The sequence below is a fragment of the Oncorhynchus mykiss genome, chromosome 24, assembly GCF_013265735.2.
Source record: "Oncorhynchus mykiss isolate Arlee chromosome 24, USDA_OmykA_1.1, whole genome shotgun sequence".
In the NCBI taxonomy this organism is placed as follows: Eukaryota; Metazoa; Chordata; class Actinopteri; order Salmoniformes; family Salmonidae; genus Oncorhynchus; species Oncorhynchus mykiss.
Window position 1 is genome coordinate 12,119,370 of NC_048588.1, and position 24,424 is coordinate 12,143,793.

The following is a 24,424-nucleotide window of genomic DNA, read 5'->3' on the forward strand; positions in this document are numbered from 1 at the left end:
CCACTCTTGGACAGGGCTTGTCATATACACAGATGTAGCAGGGGCGGTGTGGAAACAGACGCAAAAATATATATTTATTTGTTTATTTATTTATGCTTTGGCCACAAATACAAGTACAGGATAAGTCAACAAAATGATTGGTGTAAGAGTTAACAGAATAACAGAGATTTCCACTGGACGGTTACTTGAGTGGGAATTCTGTTGATAGGCAAGATGAATATAACAATGGCAAATATTGAGGATGAAGAGAAGGAGGAACGAGCGAACAGGGACTGTGTGGGATCCTCAGCGGAAGCACAGAGCTGTGGTTATTGACTCAAGTTTCTGTTTGCAGATTACACCTGAACAATCTCCCTTTTCAGCTGCGATGTCGTTCTTCCAGATGACCTGGCACCTGGGGGTTCCCTAGGGGCTTCTGCTGGGGAAAGTGTGATGCGGGAGAAGAAGGCAACACATCTCTGGGGCACTCTACCTCTATTGCATGGAGTATGATGAAATATTGAAGATACACATGCACACATTGAGTTTGTTGTTCCTATGTATTTGCTCTCCCATACCCTTTTGACACTGTTGCGTCGACCTGTGTGCGGGTACAGAAGTCAGCTGAACTGGAGCAATATTGTGCCATTTAGTGCCAGACCACTTTTAAGTGCCCTGTCCAAACCAGACCTAGATCAGAGCCCTGAGACGCTCTGCATCCCTCCCGTTAATCAGAAATGTAGATAAACATTTACATTGGAGAGGGTCTCTGCACCACCTGGTCTCACTACTAGTGTCCGCCAGGTCTCGGAACTAGGTCCTCTCTTGTTCTCCACCACTGCGGGTGCCATGGAGATTATAGTCCCCAGAGTGGAAAATTGCATTAGCAATTTCCACTTTTTTCCCCCCCTTCCCTTGAGTAGTCTCTAATTAGATTCTGAGGGTCTAAGAAGAATAATTGAATCAGCATGCTCCATCCACTGCTTGTTAACCAGGCCTCCAGGTGCTGCCGGATTTAGGAAGCTGTCTCACAACGCAGTAGTAGAGGTAGTCATTTCGTCACATACTGTGCAGTCTGCCATTTTGGGGAGTGACTGAGCACGTGTGTCTATTTTCGTAGATCAATTGATTTTGACATTTGAAATGGCTGAGTGGAAATTATGTGAGGTGGGTTGTTTATTTCACACCTCTGTGTTTCAGTCACACTCATACAATATTGAGTAATCTCCTCCACCCTTTCTTATTAAAACTGTATGATTAGCTTAGCATGACTGTCCACTAAATCAGACTGAACTGTTTAGGCCGTCATTGGAAATAAGAATTTGAGTCTTAACTAACTTACCTAGTTTAATAAAAAATAATTATAATAATAATGGCTGTGCTACTCCTGCTAAACCATACTCCCCATGACTAAAGATACAGCCACCAGGACTGTTGTGAGTCCACTGACTGCGGTCCTGACGGACAGCGCCGATGACGTGGAAGAGTACATCCGTTTCTGTGAGGATCTCGTTATTCCCAAAAAGAAAGGCAACATCTTCCCCAGTAATAAATTGTGGGTAACTCAGGAATTAAAAGAGCTTCCCAACCCGAAAAAGTGAGTGTTTAAATCAGGTGGCAGTAACAAGGACGGGAAAAATATTAAGAGGCAACTCAAAAGCAAAATGAAAGAGTGCAAGGCAGAACAAAAAAAATAGAAAACCTTTTCAAGGACAAGGACAGTATGAAAGCCTGGGAAGGGCTACAAACCATCACAGGCTACAAACCAAAGAGACAATGTATGACTGTCGAAAATGACCTTGATGATTTGAACAGTTTCAATTGTAGGTTTGACATGTGTGATTCTAAATCACAGCAGAAAGTGGCCTTGGACAGTATAGAAAGCATACCAGCTGTTGATATACAGATCTCCGTGAATGACATCAAGCAACACTTTCAATGTGTGAACCCACGAAAATCACATGGTCCTGATGGCATCAGGAACAAGGCACTTCAGGCATGCGCAGACCAGCTCGCATTACCGTTCCAGAAGTTCTTCCAGCTGTCACTGAACAGTGGGATAATTCCAGACTCATGGAAGAAGTGGCTGATTTTCCCAATACCTAAAAACAACAGGCCAAACCAATTGGCACACCGCGCCTCCAGGGGTGTTGATGATGCGTTACTGTACATACTGAACAATATCGACCAACATTTCAAAGAATGCATTTCGTGAACTCTCCCTCAGTATTGCTTATTACCACTGTGTGAATTTGTGTCTCCCAAATGGCGCCCTTTTCCCTATATTGTGCGCTACTTTTGCTGGGTTCCAATAGGCAATAGGGTGCCATTTGGGATGTAGCTTTTGTCACTTATCTGAGACAAATAGGGAACAGAGATCGTCAACTCTGACTTTGTCCCTCTCGGTATGGCTATAAAGAGAAGTGAGATTCAATGCACGATATGTAGGCTATATATGCCTTCACCATACAACATCTCATTAAATATTTTAGTAACAATGTTACAATATACCATAAGTGGATGCAAATAAGGAAACTGCATACAAGCATTGGAAATAAAACCTTCAAAGGGAAGCATTGTAGCCATCACTGTTTTCCGTCTTTGCAGATTGAAGGCACTAGTATCAACAGGAGGCAGGAATGTACAGGCAGCATGTGACTGGTGAGTTCTAACACACACATACATACACTCCCAGAGATGACCCATGTTGAACTGTGATAATGTTATGGTAAGTGTGATGCTGCCCTCTGCTGTACTGCGTATGTGTGTACTCTTACTATTTAGCCAGGTGTGAATGACTATATTTCTTTCAAGGCTCACTGCAGTCAAAAACTAGATGTTCCTGTGTTTTATATATATTTCCACACTATGAGGTTGAAATGATACCGTGAAATTGTGAAAGTTATGATAATGCCCTTTTAGTGTACGAGTTGTTTGAAAAGACTGCCTGAAATGTCAGCTTGTTTTGGTAGGATGGAGTTTTGGCCTGAATGGTGACATCCCCAGGTGGTAAATCTGTTAATAGACCAATAAGAAAGAGAGTTCCAAACCTTCCCCTACCTACTCAGACCACTCCCAGACAGTCCTAGCTAAATTCTTGCTTGGCTCTTTCCTAAGAAGCAGTTTTTTGCTTTACTTTTGACAATTTTAATTGAAAACAATCACAGTAAGGTACTTAATTGTTACCCGGAAATGATTTTATATTGAGATAAAAACAGCTACATTGGAGCCCCCCCACCCCCACCCATCTTCTACCTCAGTCATTGTTAAGCCTCTTCCTCCTCCTCCTCTTCTCCTGCTCTTCCTCAGGCTGTTCTCCCATGTGGATGACCCCTTCCTGGATGACCCGTTGCCCAGAGAGTATGTCCTGTACCTGCGCCCCAGCGGACCCCTGCAGAATCAGCTCCATCACTTCTGGCAGCAGTCCCGCGTCACCTGCGGCAAGAACAAGGCCCACAACATCTTCCCCCACATCACACTCTGCCAGTTCTTCATGGTGAGCCCAGGGGGAAATGACACGCCTCACGGTCATACATCAACACATGGATGCTCCTCTAATTCAGCTCATCATTAAGTATTATGATTATGTTACTTAACATTGACGTATGACTCTTTATTTTAACATTTTAATTGAGCCTACACTCACAAAGGTGTTCTTTGGCTGTCCCAATAGGAGAACCCTTTAAAAAACGCTAATTGGTTCCAGGTAGAACCCTTTTGAGTTCTGTTAAAAGGGTTCTACACAGAACCCAAAATAGTTCTAACTGTAACCAAAAATGTTTCTACCTGTAACTGAAAAGGGTTCTCCTATGGGGACTGTGAAAAACCCTTTTGTAACCCTTTTTTCTAAGTGTGTATTTATCCAGGAAGTCCCATTGAGGTCAAGAGACTGTATCATCTGTCTAGTACGGGCCAGTTTCCCAGACACAGATGAATCCTAGTCCCGGACAAAAACGTGCTTTTAATGGCAATTCTCAATTGAGCAGACTTCTAAGTCCAGGACTAGACTGTCTGTGTTTGGAGAACTGGCACTATTGTTGATGTAAGACTCAGTGTTTGTGTGGTACTCAGACTCTACCCTGACCCCCAGTGTGCAGACAACAAGGTGGACGCCCTGTTGGAGGCCCTGCAGGCCACGGTGGACCAATGGAGGGGTCGTTTCCCTAGCCCCCTGCCCCTGGAGCTCTACACCTCCTTCAACTTCATAGGCCTCTTTGTTGAGGAGCAGATCGCAGAGGTCCTCAAGCAGTTTGCTGCTGACTTTGCTTCCGAGGCTGCCAGAAAAGCTGGTAGGGACTTTCTCTGCCTGTGACACCTGGACACACACCCAATCTCCAGAATGCATGCACTCAGCTTTCCAGAATATTCTCAGCTGTCTCCCGCGAATTGTTGCACATTCATTGTTTCATTGTGTGAATTGTTGGCCTTTTGATTGTTTATTTTTTATCAATTGACATTACATATGTAACCAGTGGGCCTAGTAAATGTAGCATTAATCTCCTTCATTTGGTTACATACATTTCTGTTAATGCATGTATTACAGTAATTTACTGCTCTCATTCTCAGAGTGGAAACGTTATTTGCAGAGTTCACAACCTGCTACACTTGTGAGAAACAAGTTTTGGTTTATTTCATAACCATCATTTAGGAGTTTTATCAATTTTTTCATTGACTTTTGTTTGGTGTGCTCCATGTGAACAATGAGCATGTGTGTAGTTTCTCTGGTCTGATAACGTTGAGGGCGAGCACACGCCTGAGCACGCAACCTGCTGAGTTGATACAATGTTGCACTTCACTAAGGATAGCTCAAGACAGATAGAAAGTGAGGCAGATAGGTGGAGTAGAGATTTTCTACTGTTTTTATTCGTTGGCTTTAGGCCTATGTATTTTACTTAGTTGAAAGTGGAAGGTATAGGCTCACTGCTGCATTGGCCTATAGTTCCATGGCACGCAGATAGGTAAAAATGGTAGGATAAATTGTAAGCTTCCCCAAAATAAAAAACTCATGAGCTGCCTACAATCTTAGAAAAAAGGGTTCCAAAAGAGGTGAACCCTTTTTGGTTCCTGGTAGAACCCTTTTGGGTTCCATGTTAGGACCCTCTGTGGAAAGGGTTCTACATTGAACCCAAATGGGGTTCTACCTGGAACCAAAAAAGGGTTATTCAAAGGGTTCTCCTATAGGGACAGCCTTCAGTACCCTTTTGGGTTCTAGATAGCACCTTTTTTTCTAAGAGTGTATGGTCTTTATCATAACACCCATTAAGAAAATGTGTGTGTGCGCAAGCACACAGGTGACTTTCTTCATATTCTTTACCTTTATTCACTCGTTCCTCCTCTCTCTGTCTCAGATGTCCATTTAGAGCCCCATAAGAAGCAGCTCCATGTGACGTTAGCCTACCACTTCCCCACCAGTCACTTGACCTCCCTGGAAAAGCTGGCTAAGGGAATCGAGGTGAAGCTAGGCTGTGATTGGCTGGCTGTCCTTTTTTCCCGGGACATACGGTTTGCCAATCATGAGGTAATAATAACCACCTTGTTTTCTGACGCAAACCCTGTCCACCTTCATTTCATATCCAATACTACTCTTGTACTTTCTACTAATCAATACCATGACATGGACCTTGTACATTTTACAATACAAGCTCATGAGGCATTTATAATAAGTTATATTCTTCAAGAATCAATGGGAATATACAGTATAATTAATTTAGAAATGGCTGTAAATATCAGAGTGACCCTTTACAGGCTTGCTCATTTACACCTATAGCCTTGCATTGTACTGTATTATGGTGCTAGATAAGGCATGGGTGTTCTCAAGCTGTGTCCTTCCCTCCCTCTGTTGCAGACGCTGCGCGTGATGTATCCCTACGCCCCTCAGAATGAGGACGAGCTGGAGCTGGTCCCGGGCGACTTTGTCTTCATGTCTCCCTTGGAGCAGAACAACACTAGCGAGGGCTGGGTCTACGGGTCCTCCCTGGCCACGGGGCTGTCCGGCCTATTGCCTGAGAACTACGTCAGCCGGGCAGACGAGTGTGACACCTGGGTCTTCCACGGGTGAGCCCTCAGAATGTGCTGTGCCAGTTTGAGAATGTATTATTTTTACCAGCTTCTTACTTACAGCTCTCGGTCCACAACATGGGTGCTGGGGTCAATTCCATTTCAATTCATTCAATCCCGAAGGAACTGTAGAAGAGCCTGGAGAGTTCTGCTCAGTAGTCAGTAGTGATGAATGAGTAGTAGTGAGTATGTGTGTCCTCTACCCTGTCCTCTACTCTTGTCCTCTGTGTCCTCTACCCTGTGCAGATCACACTCCTTCTTCAGTTGCTCCGCCCCCTCGGACAAAGTGAGCAGGGAAAGGGGCCTATTCGATGGGCTGCTGGACAGCCGTCTCCTCGACAACACAAGCCCTGGGGACACACCCACCTTGAGCCTCATCTGTCATCCCATGCAGGTACTGGACAGAAGGAAGTCTCTTTAACTGAACTATACATTTGTGATTTTTAGGGCCAGGAGCTTTTCCTGACCAGGATAACTAGTGCCTAGCATTTAATCTTGAAAAAAGGATTATTCTTATTCTTGAAGAATTACTTCAATTCAAGGTTATTATAGTAGATGAAAACAAATCATGAAAAAATTATTTTAGTAAACTGAAATAAAATAATTAACAAACAGGTTTGAAAAACTAAAACTACATGGAAAATATTATCTTTGACTCCAAAACGAACTCAAATATAATAAAAACAATCATGAATTATGTTCAGTTTTAGTTTGTACGTTTTTTTTTCTCACAGTACCTTTTTTAATAAAAAAACAAATATAAAACGACAAAACTATAATACCCTTGCTTCAATAGCAAAGCTGTTTTTCTGGTATAAATCAAATCAAATCAAATGTATTTATATAGCCCTTTGTACATCAGCTGATATCAAAAAGTGCTGTACAGAAACCCAGCCTAAAACCCCAAACAGCAAGCAATGCAGGTGTTGAAGCACGTTGGCTAGGAAAAACTCCCTAGAAAGGCCAAAACCTAGGAAGAAACCTAGAGAGGAACCAGGCTATGAGGGGTGGCCAGTCCTTTTCTGGCTGTGCTGGGTGGAGATTATAACAGAACATGGCCAAGATGTTAAAATGTTCATAAATGACCAGCATGGTCAAATAATAGGCCTAGCTTCACCTCGATTCCCTTAGCCAGCTTTTCCAGGACTGGGGACAGCAAGGAGTCATCATGCCAGGTAGTCCTGAGGCATGGTCCTAGGGCTCAGGTCCTCCGAGAGAGAGAAAGAAAGAGAGAATACTTAAATTCACACAGGACACCGGATAAGACTCGAGAAGTACTCCAGATATAACAAACTGACCCTAGCCCCCCAACACATTAACTACTGCAGCATAAATACTGGAGGCTGAGACAGGAGGGGTCAGGAGACACTGTGGCCCCATCCGATGATACCTCCGGACAGGGCCAAACAGGAAGGATATAACCCCACCCACTTTGCCAAAGCACAGCCCCCACACCACTAGAGGGATATCTTCAACCACCAACTTACCATCCTGAGACAGGGGCGAGTATAGCCCACAAAGATCTCCGCCACGGGGGGGGGGCAACCCAGACAGGAAGATCACATCAGTGACTCAACCCACTCAAGTGACGCACCCCTCCTAGGGACGGCATGAAAGAGCACCAGTAAGCCAGTGACTCAGCCCCTGTAATAGGTTTAGAGGCAGAGAATCCCAGTGGAAAGAGTGGAACCGGCCAAGCAGAGACAGCAAGGGCGGTTCGTTGCTCCAGAGCCTTTCCGTTCACATTCACACTCCTGGGCCAGACTACACTCAATGATATGACCCACTGAGGTGATGAGTCTTCAGTAAAGACTTAAAGGTTGAGACCGAGTTTGCATCTCTCACATGGGTAGGCAGACCATTCCATTAAAATGTAGCTATATTGGAGAAAGCCATGCCTCCAGCTGTTTGCTTAGAAATTCTAGGGACAATTAGGAGGCCTGCGTCTTGTGACCGTAGCGTACGTGTAGGTATGTACGGCAGGACCAAATCAGAGGGATACAGTGCCTTGCGAAAGTATTCGGCCCCCTTGAACTTTGCGACCTTTTGCCACATTTCAGGCTTCAAACATAAAGATATAAAACTGTATTTTTTTGTGAAGAATCAACAACAAGTGGGACACAATCATGAAGTGGAACGACATTTATTGGATATTTCAAACTTTTTTAACAAATCAAAAACGGAAAAATTGTGCGTGCAAAATTATTCAGCCCCTTTACTTTCAGTGCAGCAAACTCTCTCCAGAAGTTCAGTGAGGATCTCTGAATGATCCAATGTTGACCTAAATGACTAATGATGATAAATACAATCCACCTGTGTGTAATCAAGTCTCCGTATAAATGCACCTGCACTGTGATAGTCTCAGAGGTCCGTTAAAAGCGCAGAGAGCATCATGAAGAACAAGGAACACACCAGGCAGGTCCGAGATACTGTTGTGAAGAAGTTTAAAGCCGGATTTGGATACAAAAAGATTTCCCAAGCTTTAAACATCCCAAGGAGCACTGTGCAAGCGATAATATTGAAATGGAAGGAGTATCAGACCACTGCAAATCTACCAAGACCTGGCCGTCCCTCTAAACTTTCAGCTCATACAAGGAGAAGACTGATCAGAGATGCAGCCAAGAGGCCCATGATCACTCTGGATGAACTGCAGAGATCTACAGCTGAGGTGGGAGACTCTGTCCATAGGACAACAATCAGTCGTATATTGCACAAATCTGGCCTTTATGGAAGAGTGGCAAGAAGAAAGCCATTTCTTAAAGATATCCATAAAAAGTGTTGTTTAAAGTTTGCCACAAGCCACCTGGGAGACACACCAAACATGTGGAAGAAGGTGCTCTGGTCAGATGAAACCAAAATTGAACTTTTTGGCAACAATGCAAAACGTTATGTTTGGCGTGAAAGCAACACAGCTCATCACCCTGAACACACCATCCCCACTGTCAAACATGGTGGTGGCAGCATCATGGTTTGGGCCTGCTTTTCTTCAGCAGGGACAGGGAAGATGGTTAAAATTGATGGGAAGATGGATGGAGCCAAATACAGGACCATTCTGGAAGAAAACCTGATGGAGTCTGCAAAAGACCTGAGACTGGGACGGAGATTTGTCTTCCAACAAGACAATGATCCAAAACATAAAGCAAAATCTACAATGGAATGGTTCAAAAATAAACATATCCAGGTGTTAGAATGGCCAAGTCAAAGTCCAGACCTGAATCCAATCGAGAATCTGTGGAAAGAACTGAAAACTGCTGTTCACAAATGCTCTCCATCCAACCTCACTGAGCTCGAGCTGTTTTGCAAGGAGGAATGGGAAAACATTTCAGTCTCTCGATGTGCAAAACTGATAGAGACATACCCCAAGCGACATACAGCTGTAATCGCAGCAAAAGGTGGCGCTACAAAGTATTAACTTAAGGGGGCTGAATAATTTTGCACGCCCAATTTTTCAGTTTTTGATTTGTTAAAAAAGTTTGAAATATCCAATAAATGTCGTTCCACTTCATGATTGTGTCCCACTTGTTGTTGATTCTTCACAAAAAAATACAGTTTTATATCTTTATGTTTGAAGCCTGAAATGTGGCAAAAGGTCGCAAAGTTCAAGGGGGCCGAATACTTTCGCAAGGCACTGTAAGTAGGAGCAAGCCCATGTAATGCTTTGTAGGTTAGCAGTAAAACCTTGAAATCAGCCCTTGCCTTGACAGGAAGCAAGTGTAGGTAGGCTAGCACTGGAGTACTATGATCAAATTTTTTGGTTCTAGTCAGGATTCTAGCAGCCGTATTTAGCACTAACTGAAGTTAATTTAGTGCTTTATCCGGGTAGCCGGAAAGCAGAGCATTGCAGTAGTCTAACCTAGAAGTAACAAAAGCATTGTTTATTTGTTCTGCATCATTTTTGGACAGAAAGTTTCTGATTTTTGCATTGTTACGTAGATGGAAAAAAGCTGTCCTTGAAACAGTCTTGATATATTCATCAAAAGATAGATCAGGGTCCAGAGTAACGCCGAGGTCCTTCACAGTTTTATTTGAGACGACTGTACAACCATTAAGATTAATTGTCAGATTCAACAGAAGATCTCTTTGTTTCTTGGGACCTAGAACAAGCATCTCTGTTTTGTCCGAGTTTAAAAGTAAGAAAGGTTGCAGCCATCCACTTCCTTATGTCTGAAACACAGGCTTCTAGCGAGGGCAATTTTGGGGCTTCACCATGTTTCATTGAAATGTACAGCTGTGTGTCATCCGCATAGCAGTGAAAGTTAACATTATGTTTTCGAATGACATCCCCAAGAAGTAAAATATATAGTGAAAACAATAGGAGGATCACCGAAATGTACAGTTGATTTGTCAGAGGACAAACCATTCACAGAGACAAACTGATATCTTTCCGACAGATAAGATCTAAACCAGGCCAGAACTTGTCCGTGTAGACTAATTTGGGTTTCCAATCTCTCCAAAAGAATGTGGTGATCGATGGTATCAAAAGCAGCACTAAGGTCTAGGAGCACGAGGACAGATGCAGAGCCTCGGTCTAATGCCATTAAAAGGTATTTTACCACCTTCACAAGTGCAGTCTCAGTGCTATGATGGGGTCTAAAACCAGACTGAAGCATTTTGTATACATTGTTTGTCTTCAGGAAGGCAGTGAGTTGATGTGCAACAGCCTTTTCTAAAAAATTTGAGAGGAATGGAAGATTCAATACAGGCCGATAGTTTTTAAAATATTTTCTGGGTCAAGGTTTGGCTTTTTCAAGAGAGGTTTTATTACTGCCACTTTTAGTGAGTCTGGTACACATCCGGTGGATAGAGAGCCGTTTATTATGTTCAACATAGGAGGACCAAGCACAGGAAGCAGCTCTTTCAGTAGTTTAGTTGGAATAGGGTCCAGTATGCATCATTGTGTCAAGAGATATAGTACTAAAACACTTGAGTGTCTCTCTTGATCCTAGGTCCTGGCAGAGTTGTGCAGACTCAGGACAACTGAGCTTTGAAGGAATACGCAGATTTAAAGAGGAGTCCGTAATTTTCTTTCTAATAATCATGATCTTTTACTCAAAGAAGTTCATGAATTTATTACTGCTGAAGTGAAAGCCATCTTCACTTGGGGAATGCTGCTTTTTAGTTAGCGTTGCGACAGTATCAAAAATACATTTCAGATTGTTCTTATTTTCCTCAATTAAGTTGGAAAAATAGGATGATCGAGCAGCAGTAAGGGCTCTTCGATACTGCACGGTACTGTCTTTCCAAGCTAGTCGTAAGACTTCCAGTTTGGCATGGCGCCATTTCCGTTCCAATTTTCTGGAATCTTGCTTCAGAGCTCGGGTATTTTCTGTATACCAGGGAGCTAGTTTCTTATGAGAAATGTTTTTAGTTTTTAGGGGTGCAACTGCATAGGTGGTTAACTGATTTTTGTCCTCTGACGTTCTTGGGTAGGCAGAGGGAGTCTGGAAGGGCATCAAGGAATCTTTGTGTACTGATCAATTCTCGAAAATGTTGGGAAATGTTATGGATTTGAGTCCCCAATTCACTGTATTGTTTCTTAGGTGCTTCGGGTCAGCAGCAATCACTCTCGGCTGCCCAAGCGGACCCTGTTTGTCTGCCGGCACGGTGAGCGGATGGATGTGGTGTTTGGGAAACACTGGCTTTCACTGTGCTCTGATTCCAAAGGTGAGCAGAGTCAGACCAATGGTACTGGAGGTGCAATCCTAAAAGCAAGTGTGCTTTCAAAGGAGTCATACATTTTGAGTTTGGATGAATCTGATGTTTTTGATAGGATAGATAAAAGAGCAGTTTTCTTTGTAGGTTTTGAAACCATAACAGTAGTGTGCTGGATTGTGGTGTTCTGTTCTACAGGTAGATATGTGCGCACTAACCTGAACATGCCAGTCAGCCTGCCCATGTGGAGTGGAGGACACAGAGATTACAACATGGACACCCCCATCACTGTGTTTGGTTCCACACAAGCACGAATAGTGGGTATGTGGTTGTCAACACATAGTAGTAGGCTATGTTATCTGCCCAATTCCATATCTCATGTTTCATTGCAGCGTGATAACAATCTATTCCCCTGTCTATCTGTCTGTCTGTGTTGCAGGTGAGGCGTTGTTGGAGAGCAACACAGTGATAGACTTTGTGTACTGTTCGCCCTCTCTGCGCTGTGTCCAGACTGCTCAGAACATCCTCAAAGGTAACCAGCCTGTAGCTACTTGCCACTACAAATCCTATTTAGGATTTTTTTAAAACATCCACAATCCTCTCTAACATTTGATGAAGACTTAAAGGGGCAATGTGCAGTTGCTACATCCATTTTGGGGCTGAGGTTGGAGTGTTGTGGCGTCTGTTCTTGCAGCGACACGGTCATTTGTGCTCGTCTCTTCCTGTTTTTGTTTTTCTGTTTAAAGTGTTTTAAAGTTGCGAAGTACTGCAATCCTGCCCACATTACAACTAAGCACAAGGTCTGCACTAAAGACATTGAACTCATTGCTCTTAACCTACGGCCATACGACCTGCCACAGGAAATAAATCAGGTCTGATTATTTATTGTTTACATAGCGTCCTCCGCTGACATCCAAATAGCTGCCGACTAGATTCATGACCTTGTATCGCAGGCTGAGACAGAGTCACCTGAAGCATTGGAGCTAATCATGGGAGACTGTAACGTGTGCAATATATCTGAACATTTACCATCATATCAGCAATATGTGACATGTCCTACCCCAAATGAAGCCTGTCTGGACGTCTGTTAAGGTAACATCCCAGGTGCGTATTTTTCCAAAGCACTACCCAATCTTGGGGGTTGAGATTATAACATGGTTCAGCTCATGCCAGTCTACAAAGCGCGTCTGCAGGGAGAGAAGGCTGAAAAGGTGGAGATTAAAAGCTGGACTCCAGGGCCTCCCGGGTGGTGCAGTGGTTAAGGGCGCTGTACTGCAGCGCCAGCTGTGCCACCAGAGACTCTGGGTTCGCGCCCAGGCTCTGTCGTAACCGGCCGTGACCGGGAGGTCTGTGGGGCGACGCGCAATTGGCCTAGCGTCGTCTGGTTTAGAGACGGTTTGGCCGGTAGGGATATCCTTGTCTCATCGTGCACCAGCGACTCCTGTGGCGGGCCGGGCACAGTGCGTGCTAACCAAGGTTGCCAGGTGCACCGTGTTTTTTTTTTTTTAAAGCTGGACTCCTGAAACTACTGAAGGCCTCCAGGACTGTTTTGAGTCCACTGACTGAGCGGCCCTGACGGACAGCGCCGATGACCTGTAAGAGGCAGCGGATACCACATTACCGTTCCAGAAGTTGTTCCAACTGTCCAGCTGGGGTGTTGATGCTGCGTTACTGGACATGCTGAACAATATCGACCAACATTTAGAAAAGACAAATAGCCTAATCAAAATTGCATTCATTGACTTCAGTAGCGCGTTTAACACCATCCAACCCCACCTACTGGTGGATAAGCTGGTGAATTTGGGTGTCAACTCTCTACTGATTAAGTGGATTAATAGTTTCCTTTTGAACCGTACTCAACAATTGAAGTTTACCTCCGCCATCTCTACATTTTGAACGGTGAATACGGGAGCCCCTCAGGTTTGCGTGCTTTCACCGATACTGTACACACTCTACTGTTAGGTTCTAAATATCAGAGTAAGAAGTTGACGGACACTATGAAAGCTCCAACCAAGTTTATTCACCCCATTGATCGAACAGCTGAACAGATAAAAATGTGTTTCCACCAGCGATAGTATATATACCCCAATTTGGGTGGAGTCTCCTCTCTAAACGTGAAATCTTTATTGCTAGGCAGGAAGTTAAGTGATACGGGCAATAAACTGATCCTTCTCCCTTAATGTGACCTGACCTGACCTCGACCCCCTTCCTCGCAAAACCACATATCTCCATCCTTATCAGTGTCTGCCACATGTGATTGCCCTTCCTTTACTCATTACAGTCCAAGCTTAATTGCCTCCACCATAAACATTCCTCCTACAGATAACCATTAACTTCTGGTGTAGACTCTAGACTATAGCACTCAATATTTCAATAGGATACCTGATAATTAACAATATTCCAAGTTTAGCCAGAACCCATCAGTACACAAACGATTGTCAAGCCTCTGACGCAGCCCACATTTATTTGTTTAATATGCAGATGATACCGCTGTGGAGCGTTTCCTCCACCCAGACCAAGCCTCTATTCAAGGTTTTGTTAGAGGAACTGCAAGATTTGTCCAGTGGTGTGCAAATAACTTTCTTGAAATAAATGTTAAGAAAACAAAAGAGATGGAAATTGATTTCAGAAGGAACAAAACTCCACTACCACCTACGAAAATAAATGGGGAATCTAAATTGACAATACACTGAAATTCAATGACTGTGCCTTTGCAAAGATAAAGAAATTGCAACAGATAGTGTATTTTTTTAATGCAAACTGAACCAGTTTAATGTTGACCGCCGTATCTTACAAATGTTCTATAAATCTGTCCAGAGTGTGCTGTACTCTGGTCTGATATGTGTGTTCGGAAACATGCGAGTGCAAGACCAAGTCAAGCTTCAGCACTTGATTAAGACGGCGGGAAGGATAATTGGTATAGATCAAGAATCAGCCACCAACATGTACACAAAACTCATCCTCCTAAAAGTTGAAAGCATTTTATAGGACGGTACTCATCCCCTTCACTCAAAACTCAGTCACAGCAGCATTCGGACAAGAGGAAAGAGACTTCTTCAAGAGAAAATTAAAACAGATAGATATGGGGACTATTTTATTCCAACAGCCATTAGGTTGTATAATAGATAGTCTGTTTGTCCCTCCAGTATATAGTATATTGCACTTTCACTTTAAATGTGAAGCTATTGCACTTTGAATGAATTATTTTGTGTAGTTTCTGTGTTTTCATGTTTTATGTCTTTTTAAACACATGACCAAATTAATTTGGCGGGATAATGATGGGATAATAAAGTTGATGTGAATCTGAATTGGAATTATATGTAAACAATCTAATTTATAAATGCTTCATAAGCTTAGCAACTGTCATACCCCATCAGAACCAAAATATGTTTTTTTTACTCCAATGTTTCTAAACAAGTAAATGTAAACATACACTGTATAGCCTACAAACATGGTTAAAACTATCATATTATATCATGGATGGTCAGTTCTTGCATCCATACCTGTGTCCATAGCTTTGAAAATGGTTACCTTTTCTCCGGCCCCATCCCAGAAACAGTGGCAGGGAGTACACTTTGTTATTGTTTCAACCGTGGATTGCCCCTTTAGTGGTAGAAATGCACTTACTGTATGTAGATCTGAGAGGGGTTTGATACCATTAGTCAATATGGTAGTATTTCCCTTTCCTTCTGATGGGCAGTAGCGGTGCGTGGGTATTAAAACCTATGTGTTGTGATAATTGCGTTCTTTGCTCTATAACCGGTTAGTTCATATGCCTTAACACCGTGATATTTAGGCCTAAGGCCCAGACAATAAGAAGACACAGTGGCAGAATAAATTCAACTACACCTTTGTTTCATCACAAAACCGGACTCCACAAGGCATAGTGCATGTAACAAACAGTGACCAACAGCAAGTTAATGTTCCAAAATGTTCAGAATACTAAACAACTATTGATTTATAACCACGGTGAGTTACCGCAAGTCGCAAATAAAACACGAGCTGCCTCCACTATAACAGCACCATTTCAACTTCAAGATATCAACATCATCAAATCACCTATGGTTAGTCTAATACAGTCTAAAAGAGACCAAAAACAATATAGTCCAATTAACGTAAGCTAAATATGATGTGGCTGTCCATGGTTCTGATTTGTGTGTGTGTGTGTGTGTGTGTGTGTGTGTGTGTGTGTGTGTGTGTGTGTGTGTGTGTGTGTGTGTGTGTGTGTGTGTGTGTGTGTGTGTGTGTGTGTGTGTGTGTGTGTGTGTGTGTGTGTGTGTGTGTGTGTGTGTGTGTGTGTGTGTGTGTGCATGTTTGTGCAAGTAAAAAAGAGTGGTGGTTAGAGCGTTGGACTAGTAATCGGAAGGTTGCAAGTTCAAACCCCCGAGCTGACAAGGTACAAATCTGTTGTTCTACCCCTGAACAAGCAGTTAACACACTGTTCCTAGGCCGTCATTGAAAATAAGAATTTGTTCTTAACTGACTTGCCTAGTTAAATAAAGGTACATAAAAAAATATGTTGACGAAACAGTCTATTACAGTACACGGTTTTCTTTTTTCTTTTCCAAGGCTACCTGGCTAAAATGCTTACTCGCTAGCCTAACTTCCTTTCATGGGCAACGTTAGCTAGTTAACATAAACCTTCTACATCTAGCTACATATTGAACTTCCATCCCCTCAGGCCAAGGGGACAATGTATGAATGAATGGTTGGATCAGAATTTCCGTTATAATCATTGGCCAGTACAGACAATTAAGTAAAACCACAAGTCCAAATCCCTAACTCCATCCATGGCTAATTTAGGAAAGGAAACATGTTTAGCTAGCTAGCTAGCTTGCCACCAGAGGACAACAACACAACGAGATGCAACAATTCATTTTTTTTCTGTCAATGAGTATGCTCTCAATGTGATTTGACGCCAAATCCAAACTGGCTTCCCTTGAGACTTTTTTTGGTGCGTCAGGACCATTCACAGTTGAGCTCACTCAGTTTAGCTCAATGCTGATTGGATATTATTTTATATGGGTGGCAACAATGTCATACTGTTTTGGATCAAACAGTATCAGATAAATGGCCTACACATATACAGAGACAGAAGGGCGATGTTTCGCTCGCTCGGATGCTTTCTCCGGTGAAATACATTCAGCCTCTTGTGAATTGAAGGAGAATTATGAAGCACAGAGAGCTGAAAGATAAAAAATATTAGTAAATTATTATTATATATACAGTACCAGTCAAGAGTTTGGACACACCTACTGATTCCATCCATGAATATACGCCACTGCTGATAGGCTAAGGGAAATTGTCTCCATATCGCTTACATTAATCCAATGCTTTCAGATCTACAAAAATGCCTAGGGGCTAGGGTGCTACGGGTTGTTTTTGGACAGGGCTTTTGTGTGTAGCAGAGACTGCAGTCTTCCTCTTTTGCTGATGTGCCTCTGTCTCCACTTGCAGGTCTGCAGCAGGATGGCAAGCTGAAGATCAGAGTGGAGCCAGGGCTATTCGAGTGGACCAAGTGGGTCTCTGGGAGCTCTCTTCCTGCCTGGATCCCTCCCACAGACCTGGCTGCATCCCACTTCACTGTTGACACAACATACAGGTGATACAGGAAAGACTGTTTCCTGGTTCACCTCCAACCTGTAATCTTACTGGCCATTTACACTAAACAAGCGTCACTCGTCTAGCCACGCTAGCCTCGCCCTCATGTGGGTGCTAACAAGCTTGAAAGCATGCTAGGTAGTGCTACGTATCAACAGCTATTGTCAGCCAATCCAGTAGGGGTTGGAAGCTATGGTGAGATTCGATTGGTCACTCGCATAGCGATATCACCGAGGATTTGAAGAAAATTCTGCCTGCCCTTTTCAGCTTCCACGTCCGTGCTTGCATCGCTCAACAGTCCCCCGCCCACTCCGCTTCTTTTGCTTTCCTTACATTTAAAATGAACAGTGGTGTAAAATACTTAAGTAAAAATACTTGAAAGTTATTTTTGGAGTATCTGTACTTTACTATTTATATTTTTGACATCTTTTACTTCTACTTCACACATTCTGAACGAAAGTGATGTACTTTTGACTCCATACATTTTCTCTGACACCCAAAAGTACTCATTACATTTTGAATGCTTAGCAGGACAGACAGATTGTCTAATTCACACACTTCTCAAGAGAACATTCCTGGTCATCCGTACTGCCTCTGATCTGATCTGGCGGACTCACTGAACACATGCTTCGTTTGTAACTTAAGTTCTGAGTGTTGGAGTGTGCCGTGCCCCTGGTTATGAGTACATTAAAAAAAAGAAAATTGTAAAAATGTTGCCGTCTGATTTAAGGAAATGTAAATGATTTATACCTTTTTCTTTTGATACTTAAGTACATATAAAACCAAATACTTTTCGACTTTTATTCAAGTTGGTATTTTACTGGGTGACTTTCACTTTACTTGAGTCATTTTCTATTAAGGTATCTTTACTTTTACTCAAATATGACAATAGGGTACTTTTCACCCCACTGAAAATTAATGGCTTCCAATGTTTCACAGCACGATGCCGCTTCTATGTGTAAACGCAGAGTTAGGCCCAACCCCTAGTCCCTATAGCCTTGGACCTAGGCACAGCTATAAAGAAACCAGATATATACAAATAATATGGTCAACATTCCATTAAGACTATCATAGAAGATTATGGAGCTACTACAATATTGCCTATGCTTATTTAATTCCTTCTGACCTATGTAAATGAAGTGGTAAAGGTAGGGGCTAAGGGTTGTTACTGGACAGCCTTTTCAGCCATACCTCTGTCTCACATGTTCTCACTGTTTCCTCCCACAGACCTCTCATACCGATAACCAAACTTAGCGTGTCGGAGTCCTATGACACGTACATGAGCCGGAGCTACCAAGTGACCAAAGACATTCTGTCTGACTGCAAAAACATGGGTAATTATGGCGCAGGGTTCAGTCACTGCTGTGGCTTTGGATGGGATGTGAATAAAAATAACAGTCCTGGGTTCAATTAGTACTTACAGTGGGGCAAAAAATTATTTAGTCAGCCACCAATTGTGCAAGTTCTCCCACTTAAAAAGATGAGAGAGGCCTGTAATGTTCATCATAGGTACACTTCAACTATGACAGACAAAATGAGAATAAAAAATCCAGAAATTCACATTGTAGGATTTTTAATGAATTTATTTGCAAATTATGGTGGAAAATAAGTAATTGGTCACCTACAAACAAGCAAGATTTCTGGCTCTCACAGACCTGTAACTTCTTCTTTATTAAGAGGCTCCTCTGTCCTCCACTCGTTACCTGTATTAATGGCACCTGTTTGAACTTGTTATCAGTATAAAAGACACCTGTCCACAACCTCAAACAGTCACACTCCAAACTCCACTATGGCCAAGACCAAAGAGCTGTCAAAGGACACCAGAAACAAAATTGTAGACCTGCACCAGGCTGGGAAGACTGAATCTGCAATAGGTAAGCAGCTTGGTTTGAAGAAATCAACTGTGGGAGCAATTATTAGGAAATGTAAGACATACAAGACCACTGATAATCTCCCTCGATCTGGGGCTCCACGGAAGATCTCACCCCGTGGGGTCAAAATGATCACAAGAACGGTGAGCAAAAATCCCAGAACCACACTAGGACCTAGTGAATGACCTGCAGAGAGCTGGGACCAAAGTAACAAAGCCTACCATCAGTAACACATCATGCCGCCAGGGACTCAAATCCTGCAGTGCCAGACGTGTCCCCCTGCTTAAGCCAGTACATGTCCAGGCTTGTCTGAAGTTGAAGTTTGCTAGAGAGCATTTGGATGATCCAGAAGAAGATTGGGAGAATGTCATAAGATCAGATGAAACCAAAATATAACTTTTTGGTAAAAACTCAACTCATCGTGTTTGGAGGACAAAGAATGCTGAGTTGCATCCAAAGAACACCATACATACTGTGAAGCATGGGGGTGGAAACATTATGCTTTGGGGCTGTTTTTCTGCAAAGGTACCAGGACGACTGATCCGTGTAAAGGAAAGAATGAATAGGGCCATGTATCGTGAGATTTTGAGTGAAAACCTCCTTCCATCAGCAAGGGCATTGAAGATGAAACGTGGCTGGGTCTTTCAGCATGACAATGATCCCAAACACACTGCCCGGGCAATGAAGGAGTGGCTTCGTAAGAAGCATTTCAAGGTCCTGGAGTGGCCTAGCCAGTCTCCAGATCTCAACCCCATAGAAAATCTTTGGAGGGAGTTGAAAGTCTGTGTTGCCCAGCAACAGCCCCAAAACATAACTGCTCTAGAGGAGATCTGCATGGAGGAATGGGCCAAAATACCAGCAACAGTGTGTGAAAACCTTGTGAAGACTTACAGAAAACGTTTGACCTCTGTCATTGCCAACAAAGGGTATAAACAAAGTATTGAGATAAACTTTTGTTATTGACCAAATACTTATTTTCCACCATAATTTGCAAATAAATTCATAAAAAATCCTACAATGTGATTTTCTGGATTTTTTTTCCTCATTTTGTCTGCCTATGATTAAAATTACAAGCGTCTCTCATCTTTTTAAGTGGGAGAACTTGCACAATTGGTGGCTGACTAAATACTTTTTTGCCTCACTGTATCTTTCAAATCCTTTAGCTGTGCTCGATTGAGCTTGCCTGGCGCAATGGAATCAATGGATTCCACAATGGATCCCAAAAGTGCAAACACTTCTCATCTCCCACTCCACTCTAGACAGGCTCAATCAAACGCTCACGGTATTTGAAAGAAAACAAATACTTTTCTAACCCAGATGTGATACAGAAACATCATGTGTGGGATGAACATTGGGATTCATTTGGTCCGTGTTGTTCTTCCGTTCCCTCATTTCCTCATCTCCCACTCTGTAGGAAACAACATACTGATTGTTGCCCACGCTTCCTCTCTGGAGGCCTGCACCCGACAGCTCCAGGGCCGCAGCCCCCAGACCTCCAAGGACTTCATCCAAGTAGTCAGGAAGGTCAGCTGGAGTTTATTTTACTCGCTCAATGTGATGTTTTCTTTTGATCTCATTGTGTCTTCCCCCTCACTCTTTTTTTCCTCTTACTTTCACTCTATGCCGGTCTCTCTGCACCTGTGTTTCTGCCTGTGTTTCTGTCTGTCTCTCTCTCTCTGTCTGTCTTTCTCTTTCTCCCCCTGCTTTTCCACCCATACTGCCTTTGTTGCGGCTGACGAGAGCCTCTTTCCCTCCTGTAGATCCCCTACCTGGGTTTCTGTTCCTGCGAGGAGCAGAGCGACACAGGGATCTGGCAGCTGGTGGACCCGCCCATCCTGCCCCTCACACATGGACCCAACCACAGCTTCAACTGGAAGGAGACCCTCCTTCAGGAATGACATCCGCTTCCCTGGAGAGCAGACTTGCTCAGCCCCATCCCGAGGCTTAAGTTTCTGCTCAAATAACAGGGAGAGACCCCACCAGAGTCAATGGGTGGTTGGACCTGGATGTACTGCACTGTACATATTGTCATTTGACAGTATTGTTGATATTTCTAATTTGACAGTATTGTTGACATTTCTAATTTGACAGTATTGTTGTTAGTGAGAGCAGAGAGAGAAGAGAGTGAAGTTGGAGAGGGCAGGGCTACCGTAAGTCTCAGGGCCTGGTTGATTGTGGAGGCTATCACTCAGCTGGCTACAGCAAGCACATGGGCCATTACATATGACACCGAGTCAACAGCGTGCCAGAAGGGAGTCATAAGGTTGAGAACATTGACCTAAAAAAAATTAGCAGAATTGTTTGTGTTTGGAAAAGCAATTGCATTCCTTGTCCCGCTTGCAGATTAACTGTTGACGAGGGCAAATGTTATCCTCAAAAGCCCTTGACTGTAGCCGCAAGTCATCTCACAGATGTCTCCCTGTGTGGAATCTGTTTTTCTGCGTGTATAAAGTTGATCTCGTTGGGGGGGAAAAAACCTGCTAAACTTAATCCATGCTCTCTTGAATACTGTACGTACAACCACTTATCCACATTGCAGTGTGGTCAGTACGATGTCTTTTATGGTCATGTTGTATACTGGTTGTAGAAAAACTTTGTGTTAACGTAGTAACCAGAAAAATACGTCTTTGCCTGGTTGTAATGTGTTATGTGACAAGATAACAACCAACATATGACATATTTACTAGGACATCTTGAGCTCGTCATAAAAAAAGACATCTTTATGTGGTTGTAACTGAGACTAGTTGGAAATCTGCTTTTATGACTTCTTCACAACCAGAAAACTGGTTTACAACTAGTTTGCCACCAGAAAATGACGTCTTTAAGACAACATGTGTCAAATGTTTTCCACTGGGTGGCTTGTCACCCAGTTTGTTTGAAACAGTCTCGATGGCACAAAGTGCCCTATTGACAATCACAGGTGAGGCCGGTCGAATAACCGGTAGTTAGGAACTTGTATGTGTTTGTTTTACATAATGTAAGGTCTTATGGCAGAATAGTTGTTGACCACTGCACTAGAAAACATCTTTCAGTCTTCCAGTTGTGAAATATCATATAAAAAAGACCTGTCCCATGGTAGGGAAATACATGTTTTTCTCAGGTGTAGATTTCATTGTGACCTTTTACAGTATGTGCATTTCATTGGGCCATGAAATTGGTGGAGTGCCTCTTAAGATTGAACCTGATTTCTCTTGATGTCTCGGTGATGTCAGAGAGATGTTCTCTGCTCATTGAGTCAGCTTTTGTTTAGCCTCATCTAAATCTATCTGCTCTAATCTTTCTGCAAATATTGATTATTAAGGAGGCTCTTAAACAATGCTCTGATGCTGTTCTTCCATTGATACATGCAAGTACGATACTTACAAGTACAATTACAAATTTGTGATAAAGGTGTCAGTGAGGAGCAAAGCAAGCCTACATGCACTGTTGAGGAAACCCAGGAAATCTAAAAACTGAGGAGGAAGCCATCTCTGTCAATTTGTGTTAATTTATTTTCTCCAATATTATATTTCCAAATGTATATTAACGTTAATTTAAGAAATACACTTTTCACCAAAATGCTATAGTTTAGAGGACTACTGGGCTAAGATGTGCAAAAGATTGAAATGAAAACAAACTGATTGAAGGAGGAGATGATACAGTATTCCCTGTATATTCAGATATGAGCATCTCTGAGGTGGGTTCTTAATTTTGTTTCAAATTTTGTTTCAAATAACACCCCCCCCACCCCTATATGATACTGACAGTATCACTTTTTCAGATATGTCGAAGTTACATATCAAATAAAAAAATCTGGTTATTTTGTTTTGTTTTGTTATCTTTTTTGGGGGGGTGGACAATTCCTTCAACAGTTTGTTCAATACGTATTATTATGGTTTAGCCACTAGGTGTAGGTGTAAGACCTTTGGAGTTGACTACATACAGTATCTATTTTAGCAGAGGCGTCATGCCCATAGGGGGCACGTGCCCCCTCAGATTTGTTTTTTTTTTTGTTTCAGATGTTAAATTAATTACTAAACTTAATTTTTAAGTGCACGTTTTATCAGAAGTATTTATAAAAATGATCTGTCAGCTGTATTTTGTGGAGGGGGCACACTTACTGGACCAGGCAAAGAGTACCCCCTCCCACATATAATTTAACAGGTAAAGAGGTATGCTTAGATAACCTATGCAGGAAAATATACATATTTTTACATAGAATTAGGCATAATGATTATGGATCTAGATTGCAGGAAAAATATGTTTCAGGTGTTTGCAAAATTCTCCATTATTACGTACTTTGTGCCCCATTTAAAATAATAGGTGCATGACATCCCTGCCTGAAGTGATTTAAAAACAAATAAATCCTTAGAAGGGATGCTGGAAGTAGACATAAATAACAAACTGAAAGGAATAGAATACTGTGATATTGTGTAAAATAAATAAAAAAATCTAATCTTTCGAGCTTTTGGTGGGATGGATTTTTGGCCTGCCAGGTGACATCAAGAGGAGGTACATTAGACCAATAAGGAAGAGAGTTCCAAACCTCTCTGACAATAACAGCTAGTTTTCACTTTTCCCCTCCCCACTCAGATCACTCCCAGACAGTCCTAGCTAAATTCTTGTTTGAGAAAGTGCTCTTTGCCAAGCAGTTTCTTTTTGACCGTTTTAATTGAAAACAATCACATTAAGGTACTTAATTGTTACCCAGAAATTAAACGATACTAGGATAAAAAAAAAAGCTGTGTTAGACCTTTAAAGGGATACTTCAGGATTTTGGCCATTTTTATGTCTCTGTCAGTATAAGGGAAGTTAGAGGTAGTTTTGTGAGACAATGCTAACTAGCGAAACGCAATGACTGGAAGTCTATGTACCCATAGACTTCCAGTCATTGCTCTAACGCTAGTTAGCAACTTCCTTCAAACTGCACACAGGGACATAATAATGGTATCCACAAATGAATCTGACTCTGAGGAAGTAGATAAAGGGCCTCATTGCTAAAATCCTGACGTATCTCTTTAAGTCAGGTTAAGCAACCCAAGCCGGGTTAAACCAGAATGAGTTCTGCCGTCAGTCTGATTTAGCAGGCAAACGTGACCATATCACACCCGATGATGATGCATTTATGTCGTCAGCACCACTGATAATGTACCTAGCAACACACGTAATCATGCATACAAGTAGTTATACAGGCCCACTGTGGAGCTGTCATAATACCCATAAAACCTAGCGGTCAAACAGGGAAATGGTTCTAATAATTTTTCCACCATTAATTTTTCCCATTT

At 42.5% G+C, this 24,424-nt stretch overlaps 1 protein-coding gene across 1 annotated transcript in view; it reads left to right on the top strand.

Moving 5' to 3' along the window:
- ubash3bb (ubiquitin associated and SH3 domain containing Bb) overlaps positions 1-23,600 on the top strand; it is a 38,524-nt gene extending 14,924 nt beyond the window's left edge. Inside the window, exons 2-14 of the mRNA XM_021582276.2 lie at positions 2,587-2,640; positions 3,289-3,475; positions 4,070-4,268; positions 5,328-5,497; positions 5,825-6,033; positions 6,283-6,430; positions 11,577-11,700; positions 11,887-12,009; positions 12,128-12,220; positions 17,146-17,290; positions 18,517-18,623; positions 20,575-20,684; positions 20,921-23,600. Of these exons, the coding sequence (XP_021437951.2) occupies positions 2,587-2,640; positions 3,289-3,475; positions 4,070-4,268; positions 5,328-5,497; positions 5,825-6,033; positions 6,283-6,430; positions 11,577-11,700; positions 11,887-12,009; positions 12,128-12,220; positions 17,146-17,290; positions 18,517-18,623; positions 20,575-20,684; positions 20,921-21,058 (1,807 nt within the window). The 3' untranslated portion in view covers positions 21,059-23,600. The remainder of the gene's footprint in view (positions 1-2,586; positions 2,641-3,288; positions 3,476-4,069; positions 4,269-5,327; positions 5,498-5,824; positions 6,034-6,282; positions 6,431-11,576; positions 11,701-11,886; positions 12,010-12,127; positions 12,221-17,145; positions 17,291-18,516; positions 18,624-20,574; positions 20,685-20,920) is intronic.
- The last annotated feature ends 824 nt before the right edge of the window (positions 23,601-24,424 follow it).